The sequence below is a fragment of the Molothrus ater genome, chromosome 9 (assembly GCF_012460135.2).
Source record: "Molothrus ater isolate BHLD 08-10-18 breed brown headed cowbird chromosome 9, BPBGC_Mater_1.1, whole genome shotgun sequence".
NCBI lineage: Eukaryota > Metazoa > Chordata > Aves > Passeriformes > Icteridae > Molothrus > Molothrus ater.
Window position 1 is genome coordinate 4,392,407 of NC_050486.2, and position 20,134 is coordinate 4,412,540.

The following is a 20,134-nucleotide window of genomic DNA, read 5'->3' on the forward strand; positions in this document are numbered from 1 at the left end:
TTTGTCACAGGGTGAAAAATAGATTTTTGAGGTTTTTAAAATGGGGGCTTGGGGTCCCAAGATGGAGGAATTTGGGTGTGCCCTGTCCTTCTTCCTTCTTCTTCCTAGCCTCCATGTTCTGGGTGATGTTGGCATTTTTAGATTGGTTTAGAGTAGAAGCTCACTGTTAACATAGATGATGGATATTGGGAAGTTATTGTAAATAGTGTACACGTAGCTTTTAGTATAAAAGATAACACTGCCCCAAGGATGGGCAGTGTGCCTCAACCCAACCTGCCAGACAGACCTCGGTGGGTTGGAGAAAGAATTTCATAGATAAGAAACAATAAACAACCTTGACAACAATAATAGAAGGGTTTTGACTCCTTCTTCGACTGCTGGGCTGGGAAAAGAGACTTCTAACACATCTCAGGGTCGCTCTGACCAGCAGAGATTCCGAGAAGTGACCCATGCTCATCCCCTCCCTGGCCACGGGGACACCTCCAAAGCACTGCTGTCCATTGCTGCCACCACCCTGAGCTGGTGGGGTTGGGATGGAGGGGGTCTCCTCTGTTCTTGTGTCTGTCCTCACTGTTGTGGGGGCTGCAGCTGACAGGGGACCCCGTGCTGGCTCCCCAGGTGCATTGAGGACTACAAGCTGGGCGCGGACGGGCGCTCGTGCCAGCTGATCTCGGAGTCGTGCCCCGAGGCCGGGGACTGCGGCGAGCCCCGCGAGCTGCCCATGAACCAGACCCTCTTTGGGGAGCTCTTCTATGGCTACAACAACCACACCAGGGAGGTGGCACCAGGCCAGGTGCTCAAAGGGACATTCAGGTGAGTTGCAGACCCCAGCAGGGTCAGACCTCAGCATCCTCTCCAAGAGGAAGGCGTGGAAGGCACCTGGGGCTGGACCGTAGCAGTCTGCCTGTCCGTCCATGCCTGGCTTTGCTTTGCAGAAGATGGAGGGGCTGGTGGGGAGGGTGGGTCTGACACTTTCCATCAAGAGTAGACATCTTTTTAATCTGTTCCTGAAGGAAAGGAGAAATGCCAGGTGGATTTTTGGGGTGGGTCACTTGTTGGCAGTCATTTCTGCTGTCCTCCAGCCTTGTTCTTCTCTCTGCAATTACCTTCCAGGCAGAACAACTTTGCCCGGGGCCTGGAGCAGCAGCTGCCCGATGGGCTGGTGGTGGCCACAGTGCCCTTGGAGAACCAGTGCCAAGAGGAGCTCTCCGACCCCACTCCTGACCCTGAGTTCCTCACTGGTGAGTGAGTCCAGCTGGATCCATGTGTCTCCCACTGAGGCAGCTGCCAGCATGTCCAGCTCACACCCTAACCACCCACAGGATATATCTACTGGGGGATAGATCTACTCTGGCTTTAGCTGCACACAAAGGAACCAGCAGCTGAGAGCTGGTTCCTTTTTCCAGTAAGAGGAAGGCATTAAAAATTAAGAAAAGGCAAAGGCTGTAAATTAATTGTGGAGTAATTGTGGAGTGTAAAAGCTCAAGCATCCATTACATCCATTAACTATTTGGGGCATTTGCAAAAGGATTTTTTTTTTTTTTTGGAGGCCAAAAAGGTTTTCCAACTACGTTTGATTTCTTTGCTGATATAGTGAAGCATTCAAAACCCAGCACCACCAAACTAAAATGTTTTGGTTTGTCATACCAGAGCATCATGGGCAATGAGTGATAGGTATAATGGGTTCCTAGACAGCCTTCAAGGATTTGCCTTTTTTTCAGGTTGCCAGTACTCATAAGTAGCCTTAATTTCCTTGGTGTTTGTTGCTGTTTATCACTCAGGATTCCATTTTTTCATGTTGGAAAAAGCCATTTTTTATTCACATAACTCCTTTTTATACAGTTTTAGAGACCTTGTGTGGGATTCCAGTTGTTCAGTAGCTTTCTTGTCAATTACTTTATTGGTTTGTAACAGGTTGTTATTCTGTATGGTCACTCAAACTCTTGGTGTCTATGTGCAGGGACAGTTGTTTGTTAAAGATAGTTTTCATTTTTCTATCTAATGGTGCAAAAACAGTTAATGCAGGTGCAAGTAATTTTTTAACCCAGGAATAGTTTTGTTATGTTAACAAATTTCTCACAACAGGATTATTTTCACATGGGAGCTTGCAAAGTGCCAGCTTGACAGGCCAGCCACTGATTCCAGGAGAGCAGGCTTGATTTTATGAAGCTTTCTCTATGATTTTTCTACCTTACTGCAGCACTGTTGGCTGAAATGGCCCTGACATCGAGGAGCTGCTAAGCACAGGATGTGGCTAGTAAGATGTTTTTGTATCATAGGAGACCTTGTGCATTCCCTTTGTCTGGCAGAGCTTCCAGGAGGATTTGGGGGAGCCCCCATGGACTGTATCCAGGGTCTGGGGGATGCTGGCTGCCCTGACAGGGTGCATGGCAGTGAAGGTGCAGGCAGGTTCAGCAGGGAGGAGGGTGCTGGTGGGTCTTGGGGGGCTGAGCTTCCCCAGGAGAGTTGGATGGGTGGGTCACTCCTGCTTCCCTGGGGATGCTCAATCCTGCCTGGAGGTGCTGGAGGACACCTGCCTCCCAGTGGGGCTCTCCTGCCTGTGACATGGTTACATGGATGTAAGGAAGGCACTGCCACCACAGCCTCAGCATCACAGCGGTGTCAGTGGGACTGGGATTTCACTGGCAATTTCACTGGGGTGGTAAAAGCCAGTAAATGATGCTATTCATTTCCCACTCTCTGCTGGCTTTGTAGCTGATTTAAAAGGAAAAAAAAAAGAGGAAAAAAAGGAAAAGAAGTAAACTATTCTCTGCTTGTCAGAAGCCTGGATATTGCTGTGAATACACGAGAGGCAGAGCTGCTGAGTAAGGAAGGGCTGTTTTTGCATAAACACTTCGCAGGGAAGAGCAAGGCTTTGAAGCTGTCGGCAGCAGCCAGCACTGAAGAGAGAGGTGCTGGAAGGCAAAGGATCTTATCCTGCTTATACTCTGTCTTCAGGCCTTCTTACCGAGGAGGGGATGCCCACTGTTATCCTCCTGAGCTCCTGCTGGGTGCCTGTTGGCAGCAGAGTTTGCTGTGACGTGCTGGCTGTGCAGCACTGGAGCCGAGAGCGGGGAGGTGGCCTGTGCCAGCATCCTGCTGTGGCACTCTGGGGATGCTCTGGCCACCAAATTCAGAGCCATGAGCACCCTCCAGTTCCCTTGCTGGGGCTTTGTCTGAGGCTCTGTGGCCTCTCTGTCCCTCTGCTCAGAGAAGCTGAGCTGCCTTGTGCCTTGGGCAGGAATAAGTGGCCACCCAGCCCAGGTCTCCATGAATTCCTGGCTTCTGCAACTCGCAGCTGAATGGCTGAAGAGCAGGATGTCTTTGAAGGAGAAGGACAAACTCTGGGTCCTCTCCAGCTCCAGCATTGCCATAATGTCCTGAGAGAACATTACATCAATAGGAAGTGATTTCCCCGTCCATCTGCTGCCCACTCAGCTCAGTCCCAGCTGAGGGGGACCCAGAGCCTCTTGGTCACCCTTGGGCACATGTGGCATGACGGTGACCCGTTCCCAGGCCTGCTAACAGCTCATTAAATAGCACAGCTCTCATTAGTGACATAATTAGCACACCTGGGCGTGCCTTGGGAGTGGGCACTGGGAAGGAAGCAGGAGGGGGTGCAGGAGGAGGCTCATTATCTTCCAGCGCAGAGCAAAATGAAACAAGCCTACGTGTTTTCCTTCAAAGCCATCATTTTAATTGCTGGGGACCACCTGACCCTCAGCTCTGAAAGCCTCCCTAGGGGCATGTGGTGTGTACAGAACCCTCCTTGCTGACTTCTTCCCACCTTGCTGGCGGTGTTGCCCAAGGCACGAAGGGCTGCAGCCATCCCCATGGTGAGGTATTGCTCAGCAGTGGCACTGAGTCCCTGTGTCCTTTCTCTGGCAGGGATGGTGAACTTCAGTGAGGTGTCTGGGTACCCCCTCCTGCAGCACTGGAAGGTGCAGTCTGTCATGTACCATGTCCGGCTCAACCAGATGACCATCTCCCAGTGTAAGTGTGCAGGAACACGGGGAATTAGGGGAGAGAGGATGGCAACAGGTGACACAGCCTTCTGCTGGCAGGTGATTGTTGGAACCCAGGAAATTCCTCTGGCTGCCCTGGAGGACTCGAGACCCCAACAGGGGGGCTCAGAGACCTTGGCACAGAGCCCAAGACCCCTGTGCCTTTGATTTTGACCCATGGAGCAAATTACCAACCTTTATATGAAGAATTACAAGTCAAGAGAGTTTAAGTAGAATAATAGTTAGTTTGTCACAGGGTGAAAAATAGATTTTTAGGGTTTTAGAATGGGGGCTTGGGGTCCCAAGATGGAGGAATTTGGGCATGCCTTGTCCTTTTTCCTTCTTCCTAGCCTCCATGTTCTGGGTGATGGTGGCACTTTCGGATTGGTTTAAGGCAGAAACTCACTGTCTAACATAGGTGATAGCTACTATCACCTATGATAGTTATGGTAAATAATGTACAAGTTATGGTAAATAATGTACAAGTAGTTTTTAGTATAAAAGATAACATTGCCCCAAGGATGGGCAGTGTGTCTCAACCCAACCTGCCAGGCAGATCTCAGTGGGTCGGAGAAAGAATGTTATAGATAAGAGATAATAAACAACCTTGAGAATGAGAACAGAAGAATCCTGATCTTTGGCTGCCAGGCCGGGACAACGTATCTCAGAGTCACTCTGACCAGCAGAGATTCTGAGAGGTGATGGGCTCAAAGGCTGGCTGTCCACTGCAAGCCTGTAGGGGGGGTAGCGAGGGCTGGGTGGGCTCTGGGAACTGAGCATCTCCTCCATCTCCCTGCCAGCCTTCAGCAATGCACTCCACTCTCTGGATGGAGCCACCTCCCGTGGAGATTTTGTGGCGCTGCTGGACCAGTTTGGCAACCACTACATCCAAGAGGCAGTGTATGGCTTTGAGGAGTCCTGCTCCATCTGGTATCCCAACAGGCAGGTCCAGCGGCAGCTCTGGCTGGAGTATGAGGACATCAGCAAAGGTAGGAGCTTATCCTTGGGAAGGGTACTCATACCAACCCCTGGGAGTGGCAAGTGAGGTTTGCTTTTGGCATTTTGGAAGGTGCCCAGCCTGTGTCAGGACCATGTCCCACGTCATTGCCTCACACCCTGCTCTCACACCCTTTGAAGCCAGCCAAAGGATTGCATGCAGGCCAGGCCAAAAAGAAAGATCAATACCCACAGCCCCAGGGAAAGACAAGTGCACCAATCCCACCATCCTGCCTCATTCTGGACTTAACTGTTGTCTTTAATCTTATTCTTTCCTTCCTTTTGTCTCTGCCATATCTACTCTCTTCCACCTGCATCCTGCAGCCAGACTTTTCTCCCTCCAGAGTGTTTCCTTCTCCTGGGGAGAATGCTTTTAATGCCAGGGAACCAGTTAGGAGCTGGGAGGTTCATCATGGTGCACAGGGCCTCTGGCACTGCTGCATCCCCTCCAGTGCCCTGTCTGCAGTGAACAGTGATGGATGCCCTGTGGAAGAGGTCCTGCCCACTTTGAATGGCAGCTTCACAAAAGCTGAGGCAGCCTAACCCCTGCCTGCTGCCATCTGTCCTCAGGTCTGTGGCAACTTCTCTAGTGGAGGGTGTCCCTGCCCATGGCAGGAGGCTGGAACAAGATGGTCTTTATTGTCCTTCCCATTCCCAACTATTCTGTGATTCTGTGATCTCTTGTGCTGGCCTCAGCAAAGCTGCCTGTAGGTATTTTCCTGCCTATGCTGGGGATGGTGGGTTGCAGCATCCAGGCTTGGGCAGCAAACAAGAGCCAGCCCCCAAGCCTGGGCATGGGGGATGCTGAGCAGAGCTGCTGCCTTTTAGATGACCTTGGTTTGCTGCTGCTGCCCAGGAATTCCCAGGTGCAGGCAGTGTGAGCTTGGAGCTCCCAGGCGCCACAATGGACACATCATTTCCATCATGAGGCTTCATAATTCTCAATATTGGCACCAGCCTGTGGTGCTGCTCTTGCTATGTCCCAGCCACAGAGACACTTATTATCTCCCCAGGGCTCTTGTGTGGGAAGGGCTTCTTTCAAAGCCTGAGTCTGGATCCTGTGGGCTTAGGTCTCCTGGAGCCTGGACTTCTTCACAAGCCCACCTGGGGAAGCACAGCACGGTGCTCTTTGGCTGAGGGCTGTCTCCAGATGTAGCACCTCCTGATTGCAAGCACTTCTTTTTTTCTCCTGCAATTTCCTCCTCTTTGATTTTCGTGCTTAGAGGCTTTTCAGGTCTGGCAGCCTTTTTCCACCCACAGTATCACATTTAGGTTTCACTCTGGCACCTGCCACTTTCCTTCCTTTGCTTTTTGTTTGCAAACGTCAGGGGCTGGATATCGATTGAGAAATTGCAAGAGACAAATCATTCCCTGGCTCCTCTGCTTTTTCTCAGTGCCTGCTAAGGTGCAATTCACAGCCAGCCTAAAGTGATCCATCTCCAGCTTCCTGGGGGAGCAGAGCAACACTTTTCTATCCCAGGTTTTGTTTTAACAGCCTTGTTTTCTTTCAGGAGTCTCAAGGATGGGCTAGTGCTGGCCCATTTCTCCACAAATCCTTGCTATAGGGAGATTTTCCTGTTGAATCATGGATGTGGTCCATGGTGGCTCCCCACATACCAGGTCACCACTAATGATGGCCTGAGCCTGCCCTGGGGGTGAGGTTTTGCCTGGGTCATCCTTCAGCTTCCTCCAACCCCACCAACCACCTTCAACGGTCCCTCTAGGCCCCTCTTTCTTCTGTATCAATCCAGGGACATCCTTTGGCAGGGATTTCGTGTGAAAAGCACTGTGTCCCTTCATGGCAAGGCTCGCCATGGCAGGGTGATGCTGTCCAGGGCACAGCAGTGATGGGCAGATTTTACCTTTTTGACTTCTGTGCAAGGACTGTTCCTCTTGTGCCAAAATATTTCCTGCTCTGTAGGGCCAGGAGGGCTTTTGCAGGAGAGTGGTCTGGCAGGGGTTTTGCTGGGGAGTCAGTGTGATGTGAAGGTGCCCCGGCAGGTTCTCCAGGAGCCTCCAGCCACATGAAGGAGGCTCCCTCTCGTGGGGAGCTGCTGTAAGGCTGGACTGTCCCAGTCCAGCTGTAGGGATGGGGCTGGGGAAACTGAGGCACAGGGAGACCAGAGGACCTGCAATCACAGAGGCCAGGGTGGGCTTTTTAGTCCTGATTCCTCCTCTAAAGATCCCTACATATCTTAATCCTTAATCCTAATCCCTACAGAGCAAAAGGATGCAGGGGGCTCTTTGGAAGCCCTGCCTCTCTCCTGGGTGGAAGGCAGAGCTCTGGCCCCTCATATTCCCCTACCAATGGCTTGGAGCCCACTCTGGTGTCACTTTTCCCCCCTTCTGCAGGCAACTCACCCTCGGATGAGTCAGAGGAGCGGGAACGGGACCCCAAGGTGCTGACGTTCCCCGAGTACATCGCCAGCCTCTCGGAGTCGGGCACCAAGCGCGTGGCGGCCGGCGTGCGCATGGAGTGCCAGAGCCGCGGGCGCTGCCCCTCCTCCTGCCCGCTCTGCCACGTCTCCTCCAGCCCCGAGGTGCCAGCTGAGCCCATCCTGCTGGAGGTCACCAAGGCAGCCCCCCTCTACGAGCTGGTCACCAACAACCAGACCCAGCGGGTGAGGACAGGAGCAGGGGCAGGACAGCGCTGTGGCTGGCTTTGGAGGCAGCTTGCCCAGAGAGCATCGTGTCCAGCCGTGGCAGCCCTTGCTCCTTGGCCAGCCCTGCTCTCCAGGGTGGATGGGCTGTGCTGAACCCTCCAGGGGATGGATGAACACAAGTGGTGGTGGGATGGGAGTGTTGGGGAAGATGAAACAGGAAAGCCTTATAAATATGATTGCCTGGCAAAAGATTTTGAGAATATAGAAACTATAAGTGAGATTGAAATGAAAGCAAGCTTTGAGATACCTCAGTTACTGAACAACAAGTAAACAATGGTGTAGCCAGCTGAAGGTAATCCCCTTTTGATGAAACAGTACCCTCTGCCTGCAGACAAGTCCAAAGGTCAGAGCAGACCCTACTAGCTTAGCAGAAAGGGTCCAAAGTGTAGTTTTTAGAGTTTAAAATGTAACACAGTATGATAATATAATGATTCTTATAGGCTGTATGTAAATGCTATAAGATTTGTATATTGTACTAAATTAGTAAGAATCAGAATATTCAAGACAGAAGAAAATTTATTGTATTGTAACAAAAACTTTGCTCTCTTACCCCTTTTACTCTCTTATGCTTTTGCTCTCTTACCCTTTTATGCTCTTACCCTCTCATCCTCTCTCCCCCTCTCTTCTCTGGGGCCTGCTCTGAGCTGTGGCTGGCAGCTCCCATCAGGGCCCTGCACTCAGGCCCTTTGCAATGAACCCCAAGTTCCTGACCTGGCTGCAGAGATCTCTGCTCTCCGTCTGTCCTGACCGTGCTACCCCCTGATGCTCCTACATGGGAGCTCACCTGCCCGGTGCTCAACCCCTTGTCCTGTCTCCCAGCTGCTGCAGGAGGCCACCATGAGCTTGCTGTGGTGCTCGGGCAGCGGGGATGTCATCGAGGACTGGTGCCGCTGTGACTCCAGTGCCTTCGGGGCCGACGGGCTGCCCACCTGTGCTCCTCTCCCACACCCCATGTAGGTGCCCAGCCTGGCTTTGTGGTGCGGTGGGTCTGTGAAGAGGTGGTGATGGCCAGCAGTGTGGTGGCAGGAGGTGGTGGGGCTGTCTGCCTTCGTGGGGCAGGTTTGCAAACTGATGGGTGACCTGGGAATCGAGAGTGCAGAGTTGCAGTTCTTTTCTGAGTTCAGCTGAGGACTGTGGGGCTGGTTGTGGATCCATCATGGTAAAGCAACCCTAAGGAATGAGTCCTTTGGACCAACATGCCCAGAACCTGGAGGGGAAAGGGAGGGGGAGTAATTTCTCTCCTGAGTTTGCTGTCTCCTGTGAGTTAACGGCTTTGAATCCCTTTTGTTGTGAGAAAGTAATGCAAAAACTGTCCCCCAGCCTGCGTCTCTCCACTGTACATGAGCCCAGCAGCACACTGGTGGTACTGGAGTGGGGCCACTCAGAGCCCCCCATTGGGGTGCAGATTGTGGACTACCTCCTCCGTCAAGAGAAGGTCACTGACAGAATGGACCACTCCAAGGTGGAGACAGGTGAGTGGGGACTCCCCTGGTTCTCCAGGGAGAGTGGGGATGGAGGTGTTAGAAGAGAGCCTGTCTGTCTTTGCAAGGGGATGCTGCAACAAATCAAATATCCTGGGGAAGAGAGAGCAGCCCTTCTCCTGCCCACCATGCTGCAGAAAGGGGCAGCTCATACCATAGGGATGAGCTTTTCTGGAAATGCAGTGGGTCCAACTTTACACCAAGTTCATGCCTTAGCCTTGTTCCCCCTTGGCAGCAGGCAGTGTGGCAGCAGGCACAGGCTCTCCACAGCCCCTGTGCCATCACCAGGCACATCCTCCCCTCTCTCCCTAGAGACGGTGCTGAGCTTTGTGGATGACATCATCTCTGGTGCCAAGTCCCCCTGTGCCATGCCAGCCCAAGTGCCTGACAGACTCTCCTCCACCATCTCCCTCATCATCCGCTGCCTGGAGCCCGACACCACCTACATGTGAGTGCCCTGTGCCAGGCCTGTGGCAGTGCTGAAATCCTGGTCCTGTTTGGTGCTGTCTGTATTTCCGTGTGGAGCCCAGAGCTTTGTTTTTCCCTTTCCCATCCAGGTTCACGCTCTGGGGAGTTGACAACACAGGAAGGCGTTCCAGGTCAAGTGATGTGACGGTCAAGACACCGTGCCCTGTGGTAGATGATGTGAAAGCTCAAGGTGAGATGGAGGGAGCTGCTTGGGACAAGAGGGAGTTCCCCCTTCCAGCATGTTCCTGTACATGTCTCATGTCCTGGCTGTAACCTCTCCCTCACCCATAGTGGCCCAGGAGCTGCCACACGGTGTGCAGGGCTGAGATGGGGGCTGCAGGAGACACACGTCCTCTCTGAAAACAAAAGGGAATAAATGGTGTTTCACTAACACTACCTGATGGCATCACCCATTAATTTTATTAATTAGACCAAACTGTGGGAAGCTAACCTGGACTGAGCCCAGGTAATGCCATCTAGTCTGTTGGAACCTTGTCCTGATGTGATGTAAATCACATAATATAACAAAATAACTCAGTGGACAAATCTTGGTTCTGGTCCTGGCTTCCCCAGAACTGAGCTTTAGCTGTGGTGGGCTTTATTCATGCCTTTCCTTGCACCCCCCTGAACACCCCCTGTCCTTGTGCCCAGAAATAGCAGACAAGATCTACAACCTCTTCAATGGCTACACGAGTGGCAAGGAGCAGCAGACAGCCTACAACACCCTGCTGGACCTGGGCTCCCCCAGCCTCCACCGAGTCCTCTACCACTACAACCAGCACTACGAGAGCTTTGGGGAGTTCACCTGGCGCTGTGAGGATGAGCTGGGGCCCAGGTAGGCTTGGGAGCTGAGCTGGCTAAGCAGGCAGGCCTGCCCTCCAGCAGGCTTGTCCCTCAGGGATTCTGGTCACCAGGAAGGCATCTCTTCAGCAAATCTTATGATATGATGGTGGATGATAGACCTCAGAGTGTCACAGTGGGGTTTCTGTTTTGCTGGATGCTGTGCATGTGCAAGCACCACTAACATAGGACAAGGTGGAAAGTGGTTGACTGTTGTCAACCCAACCCTGCTGTCCATCCCATCAGCCCTGTCCTGTCTCTGGAGTCTGGCCCAACATGTTCATGCTGTGCAGAGTGGCAAAGGGGTGGGATTTCTTTTTCCCTTCATAGCTAATGCCACAGGCAAAAAGGCAGAAGATCTTGGAAAAATAACACACCTACAAGGGATGGAGATTGGATTCTGCTTTCTACCTTTTCCTGAGCTTTGGCTTGAGCTGAATGTACCTCTGTGTGCTGAACCCTGTCAGCTTGTGGTCCCCAGCAGGCAGAGGACTGATTTTAGGTCTAAATTGTGCATTTCCTCAATTTGATCCACATCTGTGGTTGTGTGTGGGTGACATGAGTGTTTTTGGTGCCCAGGCAGTGCTGAGCTGCCACAGCAGGTTTTGGAGGAGGTTCCTGTCTAAACTAGTCTCTTTGTGCCTGAGTAAGCACCATGTCTTCTCTTCAGGCTTCTCCAGGTTGCTGAAGCCCCTCCAGCTGCCTGAGAATGTCCCAGGCTTGTAGAGATAGCCAGATGTTCCCTTCTCCCCCTGTCCTTCAACATCTGCTTTAGTCTGCGTGGTTTCCCAGTAATGTGGATATTTCCAGTCAGTTCAGCAGGCTGGGCTGAGAGCTTGCGTGTGCTGCAGTGGTGTTTCATAGCATCTGGCCTCCAAACAACCAGAGCTGTGACCTCATCTGGGAATCAGGGGTGCTTTCAAATGTACATCAACAAGAGCTGCTACTCTGTGGAATTCATGGCCTCTGCCTTACACCGTGCCCCACCCCTCCTCTTGCTGGTCTCACCACTGTCTGTCTTCCAGCCCTGCTTCTCCAGGTGATCACTTGTGTACTCCTAGCAGAGGATAGGAGATTCTCCATGTACATTCTGTGTCCTCCAAACCTCTGCTAGACAGTTAGAGAGACTCAGCTTGTGCCTGTCTTGTACTTAGTGCATTGGACTTGTGTCCTGGCACAGCTTTGGTGGGAAACTCTCAGGAGGCCCTCCATGCCCTGGAGTGGAGGTGGGGTCTCCTCTCTTCTCCCTTTTCCTATTTATGTCCTAAGAAATGTGAACTCTTTGAGGCACAACCTCAAAGCTCAGTAGCAGCATTGCAGCACATGGAGCCTTTTTAGGGGAGAGGCTCCCAGCAGCTCCTCTGCCCAGGGTTGCCTCATTCCCCCGACACTCAGTGGGATCAGCAGGCTTGGACTTCAGTCTCACCTTTGTCTTGATCCCAGCTGTGGTGATGCCGCTCCATCTCCATTTCCAGATGTGAAATCCAGCCCCAGTTTGCACAGACCATCTGACATCTGTTGTGGTGATTTGCATGAGGAACACATAAAATTCCTTACGTGACAGACTGGAGTCGTCACGGAGCCGCTGCCATCACCGAGGCTGAGTGCTGCCACTGCTGCTCCCTGCCCCAGTGAGCACCAGCCAGGACACGGCGTGGAAGCTGCTTCCTCGAGCCCCATGAGGCAGAGGCATTGCCACGGAGCAGCCAGAAATGCCACTGAATTACCCAAATGATACCATTTTCTGTGTGAATCTACGAGCCAGAGGGTTAATTGCAGCCTCTGGAAACGCTGGAGCGCTCGGGGTAGGATGACGCAAGTCGCTGATGAAGTGTTTGCAGCTCGCGCTCCTTGGAAAGAGGCACTGAGGCAGCTGCAGCGGGCTCTGGTGATGACAAATCTTGGAAAGCAGACCTCCTGTTTGATCGTCTGCGAGGGCGAAGCACCCAGACTGGTGGTGACAGGACAAATCACTTGCAGATGACATTATTTAGCCAGCAGACAGTGTTTGTTTGACTGTTGCTGATGCTCCTTTGAAGTCGGGGATGCGGACCCACGCGACTGACTCTACCATGTCCCTCCTCCTCCACACGTCCAGGGCACCTCCTACTCTGCTCATTTGTGGCACACTCAGCTCCCTTCTTGGCAGTGCTGGCTGCTGGACTGAAGAAGCAGAACTTGTTGTGAGTGCACAGATAACTTGTCTGAGGCTGCGAAAGCAAATCGCTCCCTCACGGTCCAAGAAGGGCTGCAGAGAGTCCTGGTCTTTGTATAAGGAAAGGAAATGGAGAAAAAAGCAAGCAGTAAGTGGAAGTTGGATTTGATGCAAAGCCTAGTGAAGTCTGGTGGTGCCTATGGGCTTTGAGCCAAAATCTGTGGGATAATATCAGGCATTCCTGTGAGGGTAGCTGGAGGAGGAGAGGCACTCGTGGCATCTTGCTTGGGTGTCACATGCAGAGACAAGTGAGAGCTTGGCTGTTTTCTCATGGCTGGCCAGCTTGGGTGGCTGTCTCCAGAGCCAAAACCATTTTAACCACCTTTTCCTCTCTGGCATGCCCTGGACATGAGCTCTGGGGTGGCACTTGTCATGTGGCTGCAGAGCTGGACAACCTTTCAGTGGCTCCAGATTGGGCCCTTGGAGCTGCAGTCACATCCAAGGTTTTCTCTCCAGGAAAGCCAAGATTGGCTCTGACTGGACTTAGGGTAAATTAATTCCTCTTCAAGCAGCTCTCCCATGGTGTGCCTGGCCTGGAGGGAGGTGTGGAGAGGCAGTGGATGTTCCTTCATGGTTGGTGCACATATCCTGGAGCTGTCACACCAGCCCAAGGTGCTTATCCTAAGTAAGAATGTCCAGTAAGAATGTGATTTTTTTCCTTCAGAATCATGATTTGTGACTGCTGCCTGTTCTGGGCTGAGCAGATGCTGAGTTAAAGCTAGTGAGGGGCTGTATCTTCTTTTCCTCGACTATTCTAACCCAGCAACTGACCTTGGAGCTGGGTAGGAAACTTATCCCAGCTCATCAGACACTGAAACTTTGGTCTGGGTTTCCAGGCACATGAGATACCTCCAAGATGCTTTATTTGAATCCCTTGCCTCCACAGTGGCCACATTCCCTGGAGATCACCCAAAGTGTGAGACAAATTTAAAATGAACACAATGTGTTTTATCTGTACAAACTGATTTTCTTGATAAAAACATTAGCAGTGCAATTTTATGAGGACAAATTTGAAAAGAAGAGAACACAGCTTAGATCATGTTTGGCCATGATCCTCTGTGCTCTTCCAATATCTCAGCCAATACAAGAGGCTGGTGATTTAGCACTTCCTCACTACCAGGACAAGCCTGCACGGAGGCTACGATGCCCTGGGTGTGCTGGATGTCTCTTGCAGAAGATGGATTCATCCTGGACCTGCTCTGCCTCTGTCACCTGACCTTCTCTCAAGGCTTCCTTGGCTGGGTTGTGGCTCTTTACAGGCTGCTGCTGCAGTGACTTGCCTTTCCTCGTCTTGTTCTCCACAACTGGAAGATACAAAGTGCACATGCAAAGAACCAGGAGATCTGCCACATCCCCTGCTCTCTCAGAGCTTTTTGGATGGGTTTGATGTGTGCTCCAGTGTATCCCTTCTGGTTTGCACGGTGTCCTGTAGGACACATTTCCTAAGCTGTTCCTAAATATTGTGAGTCATGTAGCAGGAATGTCATTCACTGTACTTATGTCTTGTATGGATCATAATTCTTATCTCACCTTCAGCCTTCCATACAGACCCTCACAAGCCAGACAGGACATTCTGGTTTGGATTTTTTTTTCTTAAATCTCCCTCCTCCTCAGTGGTATCCTGGCTTGCTGCTTGCAATACTGTGTGCATTTCTGGCAGTGGAGAAGTTGAGGATGCCCCATTCCTGGAAATGTTCAAGGCCAGGTTGAGACTTGGAGCACCCTGGTCAAGTGGAAGATGTCCCTGCCATGGGACAGGGAGAGTGGAACAAAATGATCTTTAAGGTCTCTTCCAACCAAACCATTCTGTGATTCTGTGATTCCTACACCAAGCCATGAATGGCCAGCATAGCTCCTGAATATGCAGCACATACACTTAATGAAGTGGACACACATGGTGACACTATTCTGGGCTGGCCATATATGTCATGCCTGACACGATTTAGCTTTTATCCCCACTGCCTACACTGCTATTGGCTCTGTTTCCCCATCCTGTTATATTTGGGGTCCAGTAGCTGCAACAGTGACTGGTGGTGCCACTTGAGTCCTTGGTAATGTCCATGCAAAGGGTGCTGGGGGTTTCACAGCTACACTTGTGACTGTCTCCATAATAAACTCTCAGCAAACCTGGCCTTGTTGTGTGAGTGCTACAGGGTGGAAGAAGAAGAGGGGACAGGACAGTGAGGTGTGTGTCCCAAGACCAGTGCAGCAGGTGCAGCACTGCCATGGAGACATGGGCATCTCTGCCTGGGTAGGGGCTGTTCTCACATGGATTTAACTTGCAGTGCTGCCTTGGGAATGGTGTGTCCCCACAGCCCCACCATCCCTCCTTGTCCTGGCAGCTCCTCACAGCTGCTCTTGCATTATCTCTTCTCCCTCCAGGAGCTCCCGTGGTGTCCTTAACTGTCTTTACTTTTCTCTCCTCATACATTCCTCCCGCCCTCCCCGCCATCCTCTCCGTGGTGTCTCCATCACCCCTGCCACCCCTCGCTGTCCATCGCCCCCCTGGCATCTCCCCTCGCCCGCCCTCGCTGCAGGAAGGCTGGCCTCATCCTCTCGCAGCTGGGGGACCTCAGCAGCTGGTGCAATGGCCTCCTGCAGGAGCCCAAGATCAGCCTGCAGCGCTCCTCCCTCAAGTACCTGGCCTGCCGCTACAGCGAGATCAAGCCCTATGGGCTCGACTGGTCGGAGCTCAGCCGCGACCTCAGGAAGACGTGCGAGGAGCAGACGCTGAGTGTCCTGTACAATGACTATGGTGACAAGGACTACTGAGGCTTCTGGGCACCTGCTCTCAGGCTGGCCTTCCCATGGGCGTTTCTGAGGGTTTCACACATGGACCCATGGAGGGGGAGGGTGTCGCTGATGTTTCTGGAGGCGAGGATTTGGACTGGGGCGCAAAACCGGCTGCTCTGTGCAGGACTGACTCAGTATTAGTTTCTTCTTCAACTTGGCCAAAAGCCTTTCTAGTTAGAAGTCTTGTGGGACCCAGTTTTCTTGGTTTTGTTTTATTCATTTTGCCAAGAGGTTCCTCAGCATTGGTGGAGAAGGCAGGCTGGGAGGGCACAGCCCTCTTCTCCTGCCCCATCCCTGCCCTGGCTGTGGGGACTGTCTCCAAAGATGGGCCACACCAGTCATGGGAGAAAAGTGGTGACACAGCCAGGATGGGAGAGCAGGTGATGCAGGCAAAAATGGAGGCAGGGCATGCAGGTCAAGTTGAGATGCTTATGGTTATGGCTGAGCTAATCAGCCACTGGGAGGCCAGCAGGGTTGGGATGGGGTTTTTTGCAATTGTAAAGCATGAGGTCTGGGTGAGACCTGAGAGAACAATGGTGCTGTTGGTGGGCAGAGCTGGTGTGGTGTCATCAGCTGGGGCGAAGAGGCAGGGGCATTGTGACCCCATCTCCTCAGGTTCTTCTGCCATGGCCAAAACCCACATGTGCTCCAAGATGCAGAGTCCTCCAGAACAAAAGCAGCTTGGCCTCAGGGCCAGTAGTCAGCTGGACATTGTGAGCTTTCTTCTTGAGGGACCACATTCCCTGGAAGTCAACCTTAAAATCCTTTCTATTATTTTTTTTCTCCACTATAATAAAAACTTAGGAGCAACATCAAGCTGCTGCTGAGAACTCAGCTAGGAGAGGAGCAGCCAGATGACACAGACAAGATGTTCTGCACCAGACACTTGCAGCTGTGGGATAGCCCAGGCTCTGTGTGGTGAGGGGAGAGGGATGCAAGGTACCCCAATGCCGTGGTGCAGGATGGTGCTGCAGGTTCTGGTCCCAGAGAGGGCATGGAGGACAGGCTTCTGGGGGTGTTGCTTGCCTGTGTTCAGGGCTCACATCTGCCTCTTCCTCTGGTAACTTTTTTTTTAAAGCTAGAGAGCTGGGGTTGTACTGGGACACTGGGTTTGGTTCCGAGTAAACAGTTCTCCAAATCCCTGTCCCTGCTGATGATGTTGGAGGCAGAAAACAGGTTCCTTTTAGCTTCAGCTTCCTGCCTGGTTTGCAGAGGAGGCACCTCTGGACTTGCCAGCTGTGCACCTTTGATCTAGACAAGACCAGAGCCCTACAGTGGGATTTTTACGATGCCTCCAGAGAGAAATTTCCTTTTCATTTTTTTCAGTCTTGGCAGGAACAGTCTTCAGCCTGTCTCATATGATTTTCTGCCTCATTCCTCCTCCTACCTGCCAAGGACATGGCTTGAATATTTGTGTGGTGCTGAGAGGGAGGCGGCTGCGCTCTGCACCCCATCACTGCCGACAGCGCTGCAGCACCGGATTCTCTCAGCAGCAGCTCAGTGTCTTCCTGCAGGACCACACTGTGCTTTGCTCTCTCCTTCTCATGGGCAGACATCTCTCCAGGGGCAGCTGGCCTGGACTGGGGAGCTGCTGGGAGCAGCCACCATCAGTCAGTATGACCTGGGCATCCCTGTGTCACTGCTGTACTGTGTGTCTGGCAGGGGTGATCAGACAAACGTTTGCTCTGTGCAAGAAGGAAGTCTCCTGGATCCTTTTGGCTTTTTCTTATGTGTTTGTCCTTATATTTTGATGTGCCTGATGCTGCCAAGGGCTTAGGGCTCGGAGTGAGACCAGTGCCACCTCCATGCACAGGTATAGATGGGCAGGTGATCTGTACTGAGTCATCACTCCTTTTCCTTTTAGCGAGACTCATGGCCAAGACACTTCTGTTTATCCTTTTGCTTATCCCAGCAGATGCTGAGACAACTTTTAACTTCCAGCCAGGCAGCCATCCAGCCATGGGCAAAGGGCACCTCTGCTCAACGCCTCGAAGGGATGTTTGAAGGAAGGCTGCTCTGGCCCAGACACCAGTTGGTTTCTCGCCAAGTAATACCGTGTACATGGCCTTTATGTGAAATGCAGACTGTTTTCCTTTGGGTAGCAGACTCCTCTCTTTTATTGCTTACTAGGTGCAGCAGCAAGGACAGGAGCAGTGCTGTCTGCCAGCCACTCGCTGTGACACTGCCAGGAAAACCCTGCACACCCCATGCATTCACACCTGCCTAGGTTACTTTTTCATCTGGCCCCAAGATTTACACCGAGGCTCTGCAGATATTTCTGTTCTGCTTCTGTGCTGACACTTCAAAGCCCTTGCATGGGCAACCAAAGCCCTGCAGCATCATCAGCCAGCTGTGCTGGGCTCTGCTCCCTGGGTCCTGGCTTCTCCATGGGCTGGGCTTTGGAGAGTGAGGGGGAAGCCACCTCTCCTTTGGGGTCCTTTGGCAGCACCCTTGCACAGCTGGACGTGGCTCAGCCCCCTCGCCCTGTGACAGACTGTGCAGGCTGCTGGCAGGGCTGTGCTCTGCTGATTTGCCTGCCCTGGTGCCCCTGCAGCTGCTGTGCTGGCAGGGCCCGGCAGCCTGGCACGTCTGTGGGGCCATTTTCACAGTGACCCTGGCTTTGTGAGGCTTCCTTCTTGGTATCCTCACTCTAGCTTTGCAAGTCAGAACCTTGCCTAAGCTTGGATTTTCTTGCCCAAGTCTCTCAGCTACCACACAAGTCCCTCTCAGACAAATGCCAGCAGCCACCATGGGGTAGCAGACCAGTCCACCATGGGGGCTGTCCCTTGGCTGCAGACCTGGCCTTGGTGAGATGTGCTGTGTGGGGCTTGCTCACCCAAAATAAGCATGCCCTGGTCTAGTGGAAGGTGTCCCTGTCCACAGCAGCAGGGTTGGTACCCAATGCTCATTAAGGTCCCTTCCAACCTAACCCATTCTGTGTCTCTGAGATTCCCTGCAGAGCTGACACCACCCACATCTGCTGCAGGGTCCTACTGTTGGGCCTGCACAATATTTTCTCTCTTGGACTCCTGATTCTTCCCAAGCTGCCAACAACAGGAGAACTGTTTTCCAACCATTTCTGCAACCTCCTTCACCCCCCCTGCCCTTTCTTTTTGTTTTATTTCTGAATTAATGAGCAATCATTCACCTGAGATGAACCTCTGGGTCGTTAACTTTTCTTTGCTGCGTCCGTACCCCTGTAATAGCATTACTACCTTTTCCTTGTCGTGGAGTTATTTAACATATAAAGACAGTTTGGTCCTTTTCTTTACAAAGATGGCTACAATTCATGTTCCTTGATGTTCTATTAAACCTCTAATGTGACGTTTTACTACTGTAGATTGAAAGTAGGGTGCTTTAGGGTGAGATAGCCATGTGGCAAGAAATACAAAACCCTTCTGGATTACTTAAAAAAAAAAAAGAATTTAAAAAAAAGGTTTTAAACAACAGCAACAAAAATCATTGTACCACTATGTAAAACTCCAGATGATAATTTAACTGACTATTAAAAGGAGCTGTTAGTAATCCCTGGCTCTGGCAAACTAGAGTGTTTGTTTATAGTTTTGGTCCAGTTGATGTCATCTTTGGTTGCAGATGAAACACTCTCAGCCTTTGAACTTGGGTGAGTCTTCACACAAGTTTAGCATTAGCCTGTCTGTCCACTGGGTTAGCCAAGTCCCAAACCACTCAGCACACACAGATGGAGCCATGTCCTGAGCCCTGTCCTGCCCACCTGCTCTGCTGGATGTGGGAAGGTAAAGATGTCTCCAGTCATCCCTTTCTTTGGGGAAAAACTGCATTTACATGTCCTCAGCAAGGGTCTCTCAGCCCTTCATTTGCAAACCTCCACAGAGGCTGGGAACTTGCAAGCAGAGTCCAAAAAAGCCATTTTTTCTGTCTATAAGGTGATTTGCCCACCTTTTAGCCATTCTTTTAGTATATTAGGTAGGTGTGATGGTGCTGTCTGGTGATTAACCACCCCTGGACAATGTCCTGGTCCATCTGGCAGACTTTTGACAGAGGACTAGCAGCAACATGAGTATAAATGTCCCACAAAGAATGTGAAAAGCAGTGCCTGAACAGAGGTGAGATCTGCAGAAGATGCCAAAAGCCACTTACAGTGCTGTGCTGTGTCTAATGGTCAGGCCATCAGGACTTACAAGGGCAGGTCCCTTGGCCAAGCCCAGTGTGCATTGCCACCTGCCCTGCCAGATGGGTGGAAGACCCAGGGACAGCCTGGGCAGACAGACAGGCAGACAGGCAGGACACTTGGAAGGACACAGGAGGGGGATTTAGGGACTATAGCACACAAATCCATAGGAAACCAGACTTCATCAAGTCTCATGGAACAACTTGATTTTTTTTCTTTTCTCAGTGCTAAATTGCAGGAAAATAAGCTAAAAATACTCCCAATACTTTCCTTCTGCTATTTTCCATGCAGTTAACCACCATCTCATTGCACAATAAGCTGTGGCTATATAGTGAGATGGAGGAGGAGGAGGAGGAGGAGGAAGAGAAGAGGGTCTGTGTGGCAGCAGGGTGTGCAGCTGCAAGCCTAAACTACTGTGTCAATATCTCAGCACGAAATCTTCTCAGGGGTCATCTGGCTTGCAATCCACGGGGGTTTGGAGAAAGGCACCCCAAAAAAGGGTGAAGTGGACTGCAAGGGGTGCA

At 51.7% G+C, this 20,134-nt stretch overlaps 1 protein-coding gene across 3 annotated transcripts in view; it reads left to right on the plus strand.

Annotated features, from left to right (window-relative positions):
- The window catches only part of ASTN1 (astrotactin 1), a 70,255-nt gene that overhangs the window by 44,322 nt on the left and 5,799 nt on the right, over positions 1-20,134 (plus strand). For 2 of the 3 annotated variants that reach the window (XM_054515842.1, XM_036388223.2), the window contains exons 13-23: positions 619-813; positions 1,114-1,241; positions 3,889-3,993; positions 4,805-4,993; positions 7,353-7,621; positions 8,483-8,616; positions 8,984-9,135; positions 9,457-9,592; positions 9,702-9,802; positions 10,264-10,447; positions 15,205-18,985. In XM_054515842.1, coding sequence (XP_054371817.1) covers positions 619-813; positions 1,114-1,241; positions 3,889-3,993; positions 4,805-4,993; positions 7,353-7,621; positions 8,483-8,616; positions 8,984-9,135; positions 9,457-9,592; positions 9,702-9,802; positions 10,264-10,447; positions 15,205-15,439 — 1,828 coding nt within the window. In that variant the 3' untranslated portion in view covers positions 15,440-18,985. Of the gene's footprint in view, positions 1-618; positions 814-1,113; positions 1,242-3,888; positions 3,994-4,804; positions 4,994-7,352; positions 7,622-8,482; positions 8,617-8,983; positions 9,136-9,456; positions 9,593-9,701; positions 9,803-10,263; positions 10,448-15,204; positions 18,986-20,134 lie in introns of those variants that run through there. The other variant, XM_054515843.1, reaches the window with a different exon arrangement.